The sequence below is a fragment of the Numenius arquata genome, chromosome Z (genome assembly GCF_964106895.1).
Source record: "Numenius arquata chromosome Z, bNumArq3.hap1.1, whole genome shotgun sequence".
Lineage (NCBI taxonomy): Eukaryota > Metazoa > Chordata > Aves > Charadriiformes > Scolopacidae > Numenius > Numenius arquata.
In genome coordinates, this window is record NC_133616.1 from 32,586,604 (window position 1) to 32,603,618 (window position 17,015).

Genomic DNA, 17,015 nt, shown 5'->3' on the forward strand with positions numbered 1-17,015 from the left:
ATTACTTTGCACAGCAAGGCTATGTCCACAGTATTGTTTACAGTCATGTCCCAGAATTTCTTGTAAACTGAAATGATCATTTGCCAAATATTTGCATTCACCTTGTATGAGTAATTTAAATTTTGAATTGTCCTTTATCAATATATCCTCTTCAATTATACAACATGAACTCTTTTTTCATCAGCTGATAATTCTGCACTCTTTTTCTCATACCATGTACATTACAGTCTTGTATAATTCAGTGAAAGCCATAGTAGCAATTTATACACAATTTCATGTTTAAATCTCTTTTACAGCAATTTAAGTTCAAGATGTAACTTTATTCTTGATATTGCTACCTTTAGAAGAAGGAAGCAGTCAAATTAATTTAGCTTGCACCAGCAAAAATTCATAAAAGACTGTGCATAATCCCAAAATTTTGAAAGGATTAAATTAAAGATTATTTGCCTAACTATATAGAATAAATATAGCGTCAAGCCGTCACTATTTAAGACAGGAAGATCCTATACTTCAATAATTTTGGGGGGACATGGTTGCCTGAAAATAGAACCATAGCGTCATAGAATTGTCTATGTTGGAAGGGACCTTTCAGATCATCAAATCCAACCATCAACCTAACACTGACAAAACCCATCACTAAACCATATCGTTAAGCACTTCATCTACTCATCCTTAAATACCTCCACGGATGACTGTTCCACTACTTCCCTGGGGAGCCTGTTCCAATGCTTGACAATCCTTTCAGTGTAGAAATTTTTCCTAATACCAAATCTAAACCTCCCCTGGTGCCATTCCCTTTTTTCCTGTCTCCTGTGGCCTGGAAGAAGAGACCGACCCCCACCTTGCTAAAAACCTCCTTTCAGGTTGTTGTAGAGAGGGATTAGGTCTCCCCTCAGCCTCCTTTTCTCTAGGCTGAACAAACCCAGCATCCTCAGCTGCTCCTCATAAGACCCCTCACCAGCTTCGTTGCCCTTCTCTGGACCTGCTCCAGCACCTCAGTGTCTTTCTTGTAGTGAAGGGCCCAAAAGGGTGGAAACAAAAGTGAATGGTGATCTTCCTACATCTTTTCAGGTTTTTATAATTTGCTAAAGCTGTTGTCAGAAATTTAGTGCTGAAATAGATGCTGCTACTCAAGTTTTTATCTCCATTTCAGCCACTGAGGATTAAACCTCAGATAAGGAGTGAAACTATTGTAAACAACGCGAACAGCTGTTGTGCGGTGTGAATAAAAAAAAATCTAAAATTTCTATATTACCATTTTCCCTTTCTTTTTCACTAAGAATTTCTCCTATATTAAGAGTATGATATGTACTTTGAGTAAACTTTTAAACTATGTAGACATGTTCTTAAGCAATCTAGCAAACACAGACACATTGGAATTCCCTGCCAGTTCTGACAAGGGAATATTAATCACCCACAGTCCTGTATCTGCCAGTGGTCACTACTGATGCTGCAGGGAATTGCACACGGTGAGATAGCTACTCATTCTGAAGTTCCTCCAGAAACACTTTTTGTTAACAGTTGACATTAACCTAAATAATGTGGATTTGTCCAACACTGTTGGGCCATTAAAATACAGCTCCCTTATCTACATTTCTTGGTGTCTGGAAAGACTGGAGATACTGTATTTCCTGACTCTGCTTTTATATATGCTGCAGAAAATCCAGAAAATGTAGGGCCTTCCTACCTGGGGACACTTCAATGCCTCTACAGTCAGCCACAGGCAATGTTGCCAGGACCTAAAGGTTTCTTAGAACTCCAGAGCTTGTGACTCAGCTCTGTTCAGTGTTCTGTTTTTGGAGGGTAAGGACCTGCAACTACCTAAATTAACAGCAGCTGTGAAACAGATATGGAAGCAATCTTCAACATTGCAGAAATAAACTTACAAAAATGTTCAGGAGAACCATTCGGCAGTTGTTCTTCCACTTACTTTGTAGTTCAGTGTCATGGTAAACTATATTTAATTCTGAATCTACACTTCACAAAATACACACAAATCTTTTGTTCATATAAAATTTTGAAATGTTTTGTTATATACAGCCTTAGAGATAGCCCAAACACCTTAAAAATTATGTGAATTGGAAAACTATATCCCTCAAGCAGCTCCCAATTTTGCTTGATACTTGATAATTTAAAGCAAGTTAAACAGATAACGGTGGTAATTATGGCTACTCTTGGAATTAAATTATTCAAATTTCCTTTAATGTAAGGAACCATATTATCTGCAGTTTCTGTGACTCAGTATGTTTGGAATTATCACAGAATGTTTTCACTTCCTCTGATTCTCCATCTTAACTATCACATATATTCCAAAGCCTATATGTTACCGCAGAGCAAAATGAATACATCTAGAATGGTTTGGTATAACAAGCTGTCCCACTTTTCTCTAGGACTAACATTTTTGAGAACTGATGGGGAATTTACTTGATGTATTTTAATATCATATTATTAATTAATATAAATTAATATAATCAATATGCAATATAAAATTACTCTTGCGATACTATATACTGACTTTCATAAAATCAAGGAAAATATCCCAGGCTTGAACTGTAGAGAGCACATAAAAATTTCTGAAAAAAGAATGTAAAACAAAATTGAAAGCTATTGTTTCCAAAAAATGTACTCCATATTTAAACTCTCTTGCATACATCGCCATTATTAAAAGAAAAAGCAATGTAAACAAAGGGCTATATGCTACATAAAATGGATGCTATCAGCACTAAGATACAAAGATAGATGACACTGAAAAAATGGCCAATAAAGAACAGAAATGTTTTATCTTTGGATTTTACAGTTCTTGCTACTGCCCATAATTGCAAGCAACAATTGAAATAATCTCTTTAAAGATATCTAACTTTAAATCTAAGTCTAACATGACATAAATTTAGTTCTAGTTACCAAAGGAACATATACAAAAAAGTAAATAACTTCCATGGAGGGCTTGCCTGGATATAGTGTTTATGACACTATTCTGGAATATATGGGTTTTTTAAGTGGAAATCACTTGATGATCTTAAAGGTCTTTTCCAACCAAAACGATTCTGTGACTCTATGTATGTCCAGTTGCAAGACTACTATGAGATAATTACCTTCTATAAGATAAGTATTTCAGAAGTCCTGTTTAGGTTGGTTTACTGTTGTAGACAAATGCTTAGAAACAAAATTTCAACTTGGGCTGCATGAATGTGTTTCAGCTTGTTGAAGAACATAAATTTTAAAGGAGAAGAATGGTATTAGCAGGGAAAAAAACACGTGTCCTTTAAAAAAACAAAATTAAGGAAGCAAATTCAACAAGAAAAATAGAGGAAAAATAACCATTTTATGTTTGATTTCAGCAATACTAAACTACCATCTTTAGATTCTGTTTAAGCAAGAACTTGTCTCAAACATACCAACATTTGTTAAAAGTAATCGCTGTCCTGTAAGCACTAAGTTTTAGCCCTTCCTGATCCTGGTCTAGAGAAGATCGTGAAGACTTTTCTGTTAGATGGCATGATGCTAACTGACACATATGCATCAGGAGCCAGAGAACAAACTAAGCATTATTCACATTTCAAACAACTGGGAATAGAAGCAATGTACAATAAATGTATTGTTTATGGTTAGTATTTCTGCTTGCCTTTTTACAGTCAGCTGCAACCACTTCTACTGTATGAAGCAAGAATTGTGGCTTCTCTTCTAACACAGCATCTCAAAAGAAGCAGCAAAAGAAAAATGTCAGAGCAGAAGATATGTAACCAGGAATGAAGGAAAAGAATTAAACAGACAAAACGACTAGAATACATCAGGGAATCTGGAAGTGCTAGTGACCAGGCCTTTCTCAGGGTGGAGAAGAAACAGAATGTGTGCTGTGAGAATCAGTTTAATTACTAAAAAGCAGGACGCGGAATATCTGCAGAAAATTATTCTATCAACACAACTCTTGAATTTAAAAAAAACCCTAGGATACTAGGAAAGACTAGGAATAACCAGTATAAAAGGATTTTATATTTCATACATTTCTTTGAGCTCAGTGATTAACTTGACACCTCATCATTACAGAGGTCAGAAAGACATAATACTATATTATATTCTATAGTTTGAAAAGAAATCTGTTACATAAGAGTCTCTGAAACATATATGCTGCTTGTTATCAAACAGATGAAGCTACAGGAAGCTGCTGGGTAGTTACTATCCTGACAGTTCATTTACAAAACATGAAAAAACCAGTACCTTTCTTAGGACAAACACCGCGATATTACTTAATTTCTCAGTAGATGTACAGAAGTATTGCCTTAACAGAGTTGCCACCTACACCATTGAGAACAAGGCAGCCAATGACAAACACTGCGAACTAGCAGATTGTCCTACAAACAAGAAGGCTAACTATTTTCTTTCCTCAGTGAATTCTGTAACATCCTCTCATAGTGTGCATAGAAGCTACAATTACCAAACATAAATGGAGGCAACTGAAAAAACATCTTCCTCGAGATTTTTCACTTATACATACAAGTAACACTTCATTTTACTAACGATAAAAGGTAAAAGGGTAAAGGTAACTGCCAGCTTTCAATTTTGCTTACTTTGCTCAGTAAAACATAAGCTTAGTGTCTGAATTAAGAGTAAGAACCAAGTCTTGGTTGCACATGTAAGGGGCACAGTGCACTCATCTGATCCACCAGGGAAGGGGTTTTTGGCATTTCCATCCTGTATCCTTTTGAGAGGTGGCTACAGGAGAGTTTATTAGTCCATGACAATGTATTTCAGAGTCTGAGGTCTTTCACAATGATAGAGAGAAACAAAGATGTCTCAGTCCCTCCCTCAGCTGTGAGGGTAGTATGTACACAGAACAGAAGTACTAAGAACTACTGTTGGGAACCTCTTCAAAAGCGTGAAGTGGGCTTGCTTCTTGTATCCCACTCATAGTGATTTCACAGTGAGACTGGAAGAGTATGAGCTCCTTATCCATTTGCAATTACTCTGGGAAGAATATAGCACAGTGGCAATGTCAGGATATATCTTCTCTTCTGTGGTACCTTAGTGCTAGCAACAGGAAAAACACAAACACACACACACCAAAAAAAAAAAAAAAAAAAAAAGCCATGGACTTTCCACGGTGACAGAGAAAAGAGAAAAGAAAATGACAAAAAATCTCTGTGTCCTCTCCCCACTAATGGGAGCACTAAAGGGAAATAACATAGTCCTGCCAACTGTTTTTGAAGAAGTTCAAGAAGAACCCTGTACTATAGTCTATACAAACAGGAGCAGTATCCGGAAGAGCTGAGGGCAGACCAACTCCAGCACACAACGAACTTTTCTTCAAGTACTCAGGAAATTCAGGTGAAAAGCTAATCATGCAAGAAGAAGAAACATCTTTCTGGGCATCTGCACACAGAAGACTCACTGATCCTGTGCTCTATCTCACCCAGCCCATAAAATAAATATGCCTGTGGAAATTCAGCATATCTTCCAAATAAACAAAGCACTGTCTGTAAGAGTAAAATGTTACTGTGACTCTCAAAGACCTCCTCTTTTAGATTGGTAAAACACAAGAACATTCATTTACAACTCACAGCTTAATGTAACATTATGTGGAGCCATATAAACACATACATATATGGCACACAATGTTAGTCATTATCATATAATGTATAACATTTGTATATACATATATAAATATTCATGAAAATTAAAAGCCTGTGCATTGTAATCACTTGGCAATCATGGCCTCTTTCTTTAATCTCATAAATTAAGAGACAGAGGAATAAGCTGTATGGTTTTCAGCCCTATATTGTAAAGGGAACAAAATCGTCAAATCTGACTAGAATGGAGGAGATGTTGCATTGTTATGTGTTTGGTGTATCACAACACTTCAGTTCAAATTTAAACCAAGTCAGCGCAAGCAAACAAAATCTTGCATTAGATGTTTCTCTCTCCTTTCAAATCCAGTTCTTTCTATAATTCCTTGGAAAATAAAGGAATGCAGAAAAAGATGTATGAAACTGAAAAAACAGTTTCAACTGTGAAGTTCACCTTGTAAAAAAGGATTATGTTTATTATACAAATTGTCGGCATTTGTACAATTTCTCAGTCGCACCTTTTATTAGTAGTAAGCAAAAAATAAGGGCAACATCACCATAAAATAAGAGCTAGCCAGATTACATAAAAGCTTGACTATTTAAAGTGACCGTTTCATATTCACCTGGTATGCATAAGAGTTCACTCCCCACATTTCACGGTATCACTACCCACATGGCAAAAACTCTTAACAAAAACCCAGGGAAAGCCAACAGAAACAGAACTTTCAAAATTCTAAACAAATCAACAGTATTTTCAAATGATCAGGTGAGAAACTGCATTTCTGTTCTTAGAAAGTTATATTGTCCAGCTCGATTCTCTCCTTAAGAAAACACAGAAACACTAAAATCAGAGGTACCTTCTTAGCTTAATTGTCTGCTTATTCTCTATTCTGGAATGTCTCAACAGAGACTCTGACCCAAAATCATAGCACAAATGAGTTTGTCTTAAAGCATTTAAATTTCTTTTAAGAAAAAAACAAGTTAATGAAATTATTATTCCATTATACTTTAGTTCTAAATTTCTAGCATTATTTCTCTTTTTCTTAATTGAATCTTTCTAATCTTTTAACTATTTTTAATCTTCCCAATTTTTTGTTTTTAATTATTTTTAAATTGTCATTTTCTTTCTCCTATGGGCTAATAACAACAAAAAGATTCAATAGATTCTAAATAATAACCATAGATGATATTTCAACATTATAAATACTTCCAAGAAGATAACCCAATGTATCTTTGCTTGGCTACCCTCTATTCTTGTAACTTTGCCTACTAATTGCAAAGACAAATATACAAAATCATAAAAGATTAGTTTAGATTATTTCCTCCAGCACAAAACTAAGCTGATTTGTGCATTTGTGAAAGATAAGCAGTGGTGTTTAGAGTGGGGTGTTTCCAACTTACATTAACATCACTCCTGAGATACTATCATATTATAACATAAGTACATGAAACTATTAATGATCACATAATATGACAGTACGGTATAAACCAGTGTCTAAATGAAACAGAAAAAAAATATAACAATTAATCTGCTATCTTGAAGAGACCTTTACTTTGTTCTCCAGTCAATACAATTCACTAGTCCTGTAAAGAATATGATTATTAAGACTCTGTCTTTGAAAGCATTGCTTATCTACTATTAATTAATGTTAGTATTTATTAATATGCCATTTTTACTCTTTCTTAGTATCTTTAAAGACTGCACCTTGATGTCCAGACTGCTTTCACTGAGATTAATTCTTAGAAAAAGATGATCTTTGTGCATCTTACAACCTTTCTTCTGCATGTGACACTGCATAGATTCTAGCAACACCACAAAGTCCTCCTAGTTGTAGCTAGCAAAGGCTAATTGCCAACTTCCTTTTTTTTTTTTTTCCTTTGTAATTTAAAGTAAAAAAGAATCATAAGTGGAATACAGCAGTTCTGGAAAACCAAATCAGAAAATTCCCTTAAAAACCGTACTAGGACAGCAGCCAACCTCAAAAAAACTACCTTCCTTCCCCACAGAGAAGGATGATGAAAGAGGGAACCTTCTGCTTAACATAACATGATTACAGAGTCTGTACCTTTCTTCATGAGTAAGGACTAACAAAGGAATTTCTGGGATTTGACTATCTTTTTGCAAATTGATACCCGATTGGTATTACCAAAACAAAAAAAATCATTTGCTACTCGCCCAAAGGAGGCTGGGCATTCCATTAACTGAAGCAGCAAAGAGATAACAGATTCTAAAAATCTACGTATGGTAAGCACAGAATTTACTTTTAAAATAGGTGCTATACTACAACTGCAGAAACATCCAACATATGGGCCCACTTCCCAATTAATTATTTGCTGGCTAAAGTGTTAAAATGTCCTTGGCTTCACCTTATACACAATCATCCCAGCTGGTCATTATCTACCTGGAATGGGGCCAAAGAATCTCAGCTGTCAGTACTCAACAAACATGTATGTTTTCTTTTTTTTTTTCATTTACTTAACTTTCATAGAGCTACTGTTAAAAGAAGGAAGTCTTTATAACACATGGAAGTGGAAAGATTTTGTATCTCTTTCATTGTTGTCATTTAGTATACCCGAAATGCAGGTGATAAGTGACTCCTTAAAAATAAAGAACTCTTCAATATTTGTTTACTAAGAACTGATTTATCCAACTTCATTGACACGGGGTTTATTCTTGTGTGTTCCTACTTAATTTGACTGCTCCTCAGTTTTACACAGATGTGTGAAAAAACAGAGAAGTCTTTGAAAGTCAGAGTTGGAACAAAGTTATTGATTGATGATGTATCTGCACAGAGGCAGTAAGATTCAATAGGAAAATATCTCTCAATCAAGTGAATGTTAACAGTCAGCTTGTAGCAAACGGAGCAGTCAGCTTGTAGTAAACCAGCAGGTCAACAGGTGGAAAGCAAATGGCTTTCCTCATTTGCACATTACTTCTGCAAGAAGCCACAGGGCAGCTGGGAGAAGGAACACATGTAAACAAGGCAGACCTAATGATTTCCTAATTAAAAAGAAGATATTATCTTCCCATTAATAGGTAAACTAATTGACTGAAATCCAACAGTTTCCCCTCAGTACAAGTAAACATAGGTGCCTTTCTTTACTGAATTGTCACACATTTAGTCCAGCCACTAAGTTGTCAGTTCTGCTTGATTTGTTTGGATATTTTACTCTGTGACAGCTGTCGGAAATAATACATTAGAGCAGCTGTTGTGGCAGTTGCGAAGGGCCTGGAATTTTAATTGGACTGGATATTAATTGGGGGGTGGTTTCTATTTTTGTTTTGGTTTAGTTTGGTTTTTTTAACCAAAGCTAAGAAAGAAATATTCAAAGAGTGACAGACACCTTTAAGGGATTTGACCAATGTCTGGTTAGGCAAGTTTGGTCTTTGTTTTGAGTATGTAACTTTGTGGCAGTGGTGTCCACCATCTGAGTGGGAACCATTAGTTGCTTAAGAAAAGGAGAATTAAGAAGGAAAATAGTAAGAAATTTCCATAAATAATCCTTTTCAAATACTAGCTTTGTTCTAGAGAGGGTCTCATGGCGTTTTAAGAACTACTTAAAAGGATACTCATTCCATGACCCTTAGTAACCACCAGCTGAAACAAAACTGTTCATCATGGCCAAGATCTAAGCACAAACGAATAATAAGCTTACTTTCAGCATCAGCATAGAGCAGCAAGCACAGGAGTACCACCATTGGCGTGACAACGCGCATCATCTGACAGCTTGGCACCAGCATGCTTTGGCAGCCTTGTTCTCACTGGCTTAGAAGCCACTGCGAGCCTGTCCGGTCTGAAATTTCAGATGAAGTATTTTCAGAGCCTGTGGAACAGATAAGAAAAAGAGAAAAATACACTTAGCAAGAATAGGGCAAAGATTTTCTGTTTCTTTCTGAGCATTCACAAATTGAGGCAAAATAATTTTAAAAGACAAAAGAATAAGGGAGAAAGAAAAGGAAACATGATTCATTTTAGGCTACTGGTATATACCAGAAGACACCAGGTGTAGTATATGTTAGCGCTGTTCCAATGTATTTCTCGTGCACCTTTCTATCGTAATCAAGCATCTGTCACACCGTGGATCTTTTGTTGTATTCGACAGCACCTTCTGAATCACAAGAACTGTCATTGTTAATGAAGTATAATACATCACTGGAGTACTCATGTTGCAAGTACGGAATCAGAGTGGATTCAATATCCAGAATAAAAAGTACACTTCTAAGCAGCATACTAGGAGATGATGCCCTGGCATCTAGTAAGAATACCGCAACAAAATCTGCTTCATGAGGTATTCTTAAAACTAGACATGAAATGATAGCATATTGCATGGTTCAACAACTCTCAAAGGTTAAAATTCCTGCTGTGATTTCCTGTACATATCTGAATTACACCTAACAGAAAACAGAAATCCAGCACTGAATAAAGGACTGAGATTCCAATTCAATCCATCTCATTTACTATGATGCATAATTTAAAATGATACATTGGGAGCACTACAGATGAAGTACCTGACTTAAAAAGGCCGTGTCTCATTCTTGTCCAAATTTACCACACTTGAGCAATAACAGAAACTAAGGAATATAAAAATATTTTTCCCTCTCACAGGAAATACTAGAGACATCCCCAAATAGCCTGACACTCATCACTAAACTGAAACTGAAATGTAATTTTACTTTTCAAAGGGTCTGCAACTTACAAACTTTTGCAAGTTTGATACTATCTTTTTCATTACCACACGAGTGGTCTCTATACAGTGAAAACAAAAAACAAAAGGGTGGAGAAAAAATTATACTTATTATCATTCCGCTAGATAGACCTTACAGATTTGTGTGTGGTATAAAGAGCCCATTTTACAGTACAGTGCAATGTTCAAAGAATCTACTAAAGGAAGAAAAGACATAAGCAGCTGTTAGAAATCTATGGCTGTTATGAATCTCTTTTGTAAAACTATCTTTTGAACCGGCTACTGCCATCAAAAAATAGAAACCTAAAAAATCTTCATAGGCAAAGTGCTGAAGGCACCAGCTCCCGCCTTTCATCGCTGCCATCTTCATGGCAGCATTTCAAATTACACCAAAGTCCATGAGACATCAGTCCTGTCGGACTCAATTTGCGTCTGTGCAAGCGTATCAGAGCCAACTGCTACATAATGATGCCAATGCTATCACAAAGATGGAGATGTATGAAATGTACTTTCAAGGAAGAGGTGATTCTGATTGTGCTTCTTCCATGGAAGAAGTTACATGGGAGCCCTGAACTACTTCAAAAAGCAGCTCACTTGTGGACAAAACCTTTATCTTTTTATTGGAACGCAAACCCACTAGCTGATACGTGAAGGTGAAGGGCAGAAATGTGATAGGTACTAAGATCTGTGTCTGAACCATAAACTACTGCCTTTAGCAGGGAAGGAAGTGGAGAGAAAACAACAGTGATAATTAATAAGGGGAGCAGCGGAGAGGGGAAAAAAAGGTGACCACTACGATGATTGTTTATACACTACAGTTTTTTAACAGGGCACTGGGGATTATTTTCACACATTCCAAACGCTCCCATCAAGATACTGAATGTGGTATCTAACAGAAAAAAATATTACTATCTGCTTGGAGAAAAAAGAGGAATTTTAAAAATCGCATGATCCTCATATATGAATATGCATTTATCCTCTACAAGCTGTCTGTGAATGAAGGGATGGATCAAAAAAACTGGCAAAGAAAACATTGAGAAGAAAAATTACCTTTTTTTTTTTAATTAAAAACTCCATTCCATTCTCTCACTCTAAATGTACATACAAGCACTTAGAAAGCACTCATTGTCTCTGCTTTGAAGGTGATATTCATTATCACTCAGATCATAAAAACCAAAGCCCTCAGTACTTCCTTTCTTTGCTGCTTCCAAGCGTCATGGATTTAGCTAACCTGAGCTAAACACACTAAGGATTCCAGGAGAACGTTTGCCTGTTGTTTTTTCTCTTCACTTGCTTGTGCCTCCACAGTTAACTTCTAGTATCTTAGGTCAAGTAAACAGAAACACTTGAATAAATATGGTGGGTGGGTCCTTTTTCTTTCAAGTGAGTTGAAGACAGTTAGTGGAGGCATGCAGATTATGGGCTGATAACACTAAGAAGCAAGCCAAGAGACAATCAGGTGTTATCAAGGTTCTCCACACAAGTCTGCCTCAGCTTCACCTACAAAAAAACATAGCTTCAGCCAGAGACCCTGCTACTGACAGTTCTAACAACCATCTGTTTTGCAGGTCTATACTTGGCTTATTTATGAAAACTAACATACAGATACAATTCCTTATAAGGACTAAATGCAATTATCAAACAAGTATTAACTTCCAAATCAAGTCACCTTCATAATTCCAATGGAAAATGTTGATCTATGTTGATACTTCATTCTTAAATGAAGTAGTTTCTTTCCTTTTCTATTTCCTCCTGAGAACGGTTTTCTACATCCAGAGTGTGGTTCATGTGAAACACAAACAGCATTTGCAGAACCAGCTTATACTAGCCTCCTCACGGGGCCAACATTTGTCTTGCAGAATGAATCCAGAGTGAGGTACTCTCTTAGCAGCTCCCTGTTTCAACATTTACACTGTGCCAATGCAGAAAAATCGTGCATCTCCTTGGTAGAAGACTGATCACAATAGCTACAGAGAGATTAACAGTTATTTGAAAAAAACTCTCTTTGTGCTTTAATAAAAGCTGTTTCAATTTAGCATAAATACTGTGTAACTTCTGAATTAAATAATTAAAAGTGGCTCTTACAACATCTCTAAAAGAGCTACCTATGAATAATTTCTTCCACAACAGCTATTTTGGTCTCTTTCCACAGACAAATTGTTAATACAAAAGTGCAAAACAAAGGGTAGAAACAAAGGTAATATATCTACCACTAGCACATATGTAGTAAGAGGACATATTTTCCCTGATTAGTGGTATCTACTAATAAGATCAGTAAAAGTGGAGACATCCAGCTCCTGAGAGTGTTCAATGCAGAGATACAAAAGAATTCTCAGCTGGGGCCTGGCAGATGATAGCACCTGGGGTTTGGCACCAATTTTCCTCAAAACAATCAACTAGGTGAATGAAACATCTGAACACTGAACTACTTCAGTGGAAGTACTTCAGTCTGTTTAGTCTAAAAGTAATCTTTTATGTGCTAACACGGTACTCAGGAGGAGATGGTCCCTGCTCCATGGCAGAAAATGCTAACCAGGAGGCAAATCTTAGAACCAAAAAAAAAACCAAAAACCAACAACACCCCCCCCCCAAAAAAAAAAAAAAACAAACCACAAAAAACAAAAAACAAAACCAACCCAAAAAACAACCCAAAAAGCCTAGTTTTATTTATCTGCTTGCTTTTCCATGCCTGCATAAGCATGAAAATGTTTGATAACTCAACACAGAAATTTAGCACAGCAGGGAAGTTTGGAATTGTTCAGAGATAGGATTTTAGCTCATGACCAACTCTGGTCTGCCACAAGGACTTATGGGAAAACAACTGGACACACCTTACATTTCTTAAAAAACAACGTTTCTCTAAGAACAAGTGGCAGGCAAAGACTGAAACAGAAGACTGTGTTGACATTCTGTTTTCACACTTCATTCGTCACACCCACAATCCTAAATTACATCCATTCCCAGCCACAGATTTCTAGTACCATACATACGCAATTGAAGAGATACAAAAAAGAAATTTGAAACATTACTAGAACCAAGTCAAGGAAGAAGTGCCAAAACTTCACATCTTTGCATATCAACGAAGATCCCTTCTTAAAGAAGAAAATAAATAGATCTCATAGACAAATCTTGGCTGCAAAAACCTGACTGACAGCTGAATCACTACTAGAAAGAATGGGAGAAAATACATAAAATTAGTATGGAGAGGAGAGGAGAGGAGAGGAGAGGAGAGGAGAGGAGAGGAGAGGAGAGGAGAGGAGAGGAGAGGAGAGGAGAGGAGAGGAGAGGAGAGGAGAGGAGAGGAGAGGAGAGGAGAGGAGAGGAGAGGAGAGGAGAGGAGAGGAGAGGAGAGGAGAGGAGAGGAGAGGAGAGGAGAGGAGAGGAGAGGAGAGGAGAGGAGAGGAGAGGAGAGGAGAGGAGGAGAGGCCAGCAGCTAAAGCAAAGGGGCTAAAATAAATACGTTGGCGAATCAGCATTATAATAGTCATTCTTCAACCACAGAAGAGAAACCGGGTGAAATCCACATTAAAGTTTCTAGGATATCTGTTTTTCTGCATTTAGAAAAGGTAAACACTAGCCTAGAGAATAGCAAATCTAACTTTTATCAACAGGTCTGTACTCGACACTGGTGAGGCTTAAATACATTGAGGTTCTGGAGCACATCCAAAGAAGAGAAATGAAGCTGGTGAAGGGTCTTGAGCACAAGTTTTATGAGGAGCAGCTAAGCAAACTGAGGTTGTTTAGCTTGGGGAAAGGGAGGCTGAGGGGAGAACTTAACACTCCACAACTACCTGAAAGGAGGTTGCAGCGAGGTGCAGATCAGTCTTGTTTTCCCAAGTAACAGGCGATGGGACAAGAGGAAATGGCTTCAAGTTGCACCACAGGAGGTTTAGATTGGATATTAGGAAAAATGTCTTCACCGAAAGAGTTATCAAGCTGCTACAGGCTGCCCAGGAAAGCAGTTGAGTCACCATCCCTGGAGGTATTTAAAAAACATGTAGATGTGTTGCTCAGGGTCATGGTTTAGAGGTGGACTTCGAAGTGTTAGGTTAACAGTTGGACTTGATGATCTTGATGGTCTTTTCCAACCTAAATGATTCTACAATTCTATGACTCTATGAATTGTTTATCTCCAAAGTCTTGTTTAAGAACAAATATAATGACTATTTTTATGTAAAAACATTTGCAGACTGATTTTTACCTTTTTCTGTCTGTCTCAAAAGAACAAAAAACAAAAAAAGCAAACCACTCGTACTAGGCTACTTGCCACAGACAGTTTGTTAAATTCTTCTTTTGGTGTCTGTTGCATTACTTGAACAACACTGGAGCTGTGCAGCTACTGCCTTTTAGGGTAGGCTAAACCTATGAGCGTGTGAGCCGCACACCAAAATGTTCATAAAGCCATTGGCCCATATACCACATACTCATCAGGCACTCCCAGGAAAATGGGGTCCAACACGAGCTCTCAAGAAGATGCTCCCAGGGGTCTAACAGAAAAGCATCACTCCTAAGGAGAACAGCTAGACTGCACAACGAGCTGCTGAATTCTAGGATCACAGTTACCACCAGAGTCAGCATATTTTAGTGGCTTGCTTCCTCCCAGAGAGCTAAATATTTGGACAACCTAGCAATGACAATGATCTTACAGCTCCACTGCTATGCACGTGACATAGGCTTACTAACCTTGCTTATATCTAAAGAGCCATCTGTGTTTTAGAAGAATTTTGCCTCTTCTGTCTCTTTTCAGCATGGAAATTGTGAAACATTCAGGCTGGGCCTTGCCTTTTGGATCAGGTGCAGCTGAAGCATACTGGGTACTGCAGATAGTAAAATAAAGCTAGTAATATATTTGCAAGTCTGGAGCTAACAGGACAAATCTGACTTCAACATTGCAAGGCATCTTTTCTCTATTATATTACTCTGCAAATTCTTCCTTTATGGCTTTTCTTTTTCCTTTTCACTTTATAGTTCTGTTTCAATACAATCCAATATACTTGTTGCCTAATCAGATTGAAGCATGACTGACTGAGACAGCGAATTTGCAGTACACACAGGACAGTAATCCAGCTGCAGCTAGTTTAGCCTGACTGCACTTTATTATAACGTTGCTGATGGCAATACAATCATATTAGAGGAAGAGATGGAGAGCTGAAATGGTTATTTTTCAAAAGTAGTAGGCATTATAAAATGATTTGATAATAAAGTACAAAAACTTCCTGAAGCAATAAAAGCACTGTACATTTCCCATACTAAGATATGGCATAATGGCACACAGTTGTCCACAGTTCCTCTTTTGAAAAAAAGAAGATGAGAACTACAAAATATCTTTGTAACACACAATACTTTTTATTACACTCAAAGAAAAAGTAAAAGTAATGTTATGAACCTGGAAAAAGAGTTAAAAGTCAACAAAAGCCTACAAATATTTTATTGTTAGAAGCTTTTTTATTAAGGAAAGTACAACTTGGTACACTTCTAGATACCAAGCTAATGTCCTACTGTTGACAAGACAGTTTTGGTACCAAATAAAATTGTACAACCATCATCAGGGACAGACAGTACCGTTCAAAATGTGTTTTTCTCTACAGACCACATTAAAAACTATAGCTTCATCTGTAATTAGTATTGATGAGGGTCTTAGAATTGCCACTTCAAGTGGCACTTCAGGTGCTTCATATAAACTATACCTCAACCCTCTTCAAACGGAAAGTGAGAAGCAGAAAGGTGATATTCCCACAGACTCCTTGTATTTGATTTGGTTAAAGCAAACTGAGAACAACAACAGATTTCCATCGCAAAACCTATTACTGTTTTAACAACTTAACAATCAGAGATTGTGCAAAGCACTAATCATTACGCAGCCATTTCTCATTTTTGAGGTTAAGATTTTCTCTGTGCTTTGATGTGGTGCAGCTCCTGTACCCAAGGCTTTCATTCATTGCTTTGTCCAGGCAACTTGGCACTCACATGTCTTAATTACAAGAATGTGATAATTGAAATAAATACCTGTTAAACCTGTGGTTCATGCTCTTACAACTCTGTTATAGACTGCTAGAATAGACTAAAATGCATTATATATATTCCACATATTCTTCACTGTTTTTTCGTCCTTCTCAGCAAACATTTCAGCAAGTACTTTTCAAATCCGAGTTCTGTGACAGCTTCCCAAGCACTCATCTTTTTGAGCTGATATTAAAGAAAAACTAACTGTGACTTTACTCTCTTCCAAACATGCTGCCCTTAGCAACAAGGTGATAATTTATAACATAATTGTCAATTGCATATTGACATTGTGTAATCTTCAGCTTCTTTTGTAGCCTCTTTTGGTCAGTTCTCAGTAAGAAAGTGAAAGTATGTGCTACCCACCAAAAGGAATGCTATTTTCACAAACAGTATGAGAAAGAATAAATTTGAACTGTACTGTATACAGCTATGGAAATATTGCTGTAACATATCTATGTTGTGACATGGACAGTGTATGCATGTCCACAGTAATATTATACAGGTGATGCCATATTTAGCAACAATTGGTTTCCTCCCCATATACTGGAGTAGTTCCATCCTGCTGAAGAACTTCCTACGTGCTATTGGTTTGTATATATATATACTCAATCCCCTCTCTCACTAGTTACAAATATGACAGTTTCTGAAACAGGCAATCTGTTACATCTTCCTTCTTAAATTAGCAAGACAAATCAGAGAAAAAAAATATTATAAAAAATTAAACTAGTGAAATAACCAAACTTCAGGCACCACTAACAGTTGGTC

General features: G+C 36.8%; 1 protein-coding gene across 1 annotated transcript in view; it reads right to left on the reverse strand.

Moving 5' to 3' along the window:
* PTPRD (protein tyrosine phosphatase receptor type D) overlaps positions 1-9,303 on the reverse strand; it is a 284,383-nt gene extending 275,080 nt beyond the window's left edge. The window contains exon 1 of the mRNA XM_074165861.1: positions 9,219-9,303. Coding sequence (XP_074021962.1) covers positions 9,219-9,303 — 85 coding nt within the window. The remainder of the gene's footprint in view (positions 1-9,218) is intronic.
* Between the last annotated feature and the right edge of the window lie 7,712 nt (positions 9,304-17,015).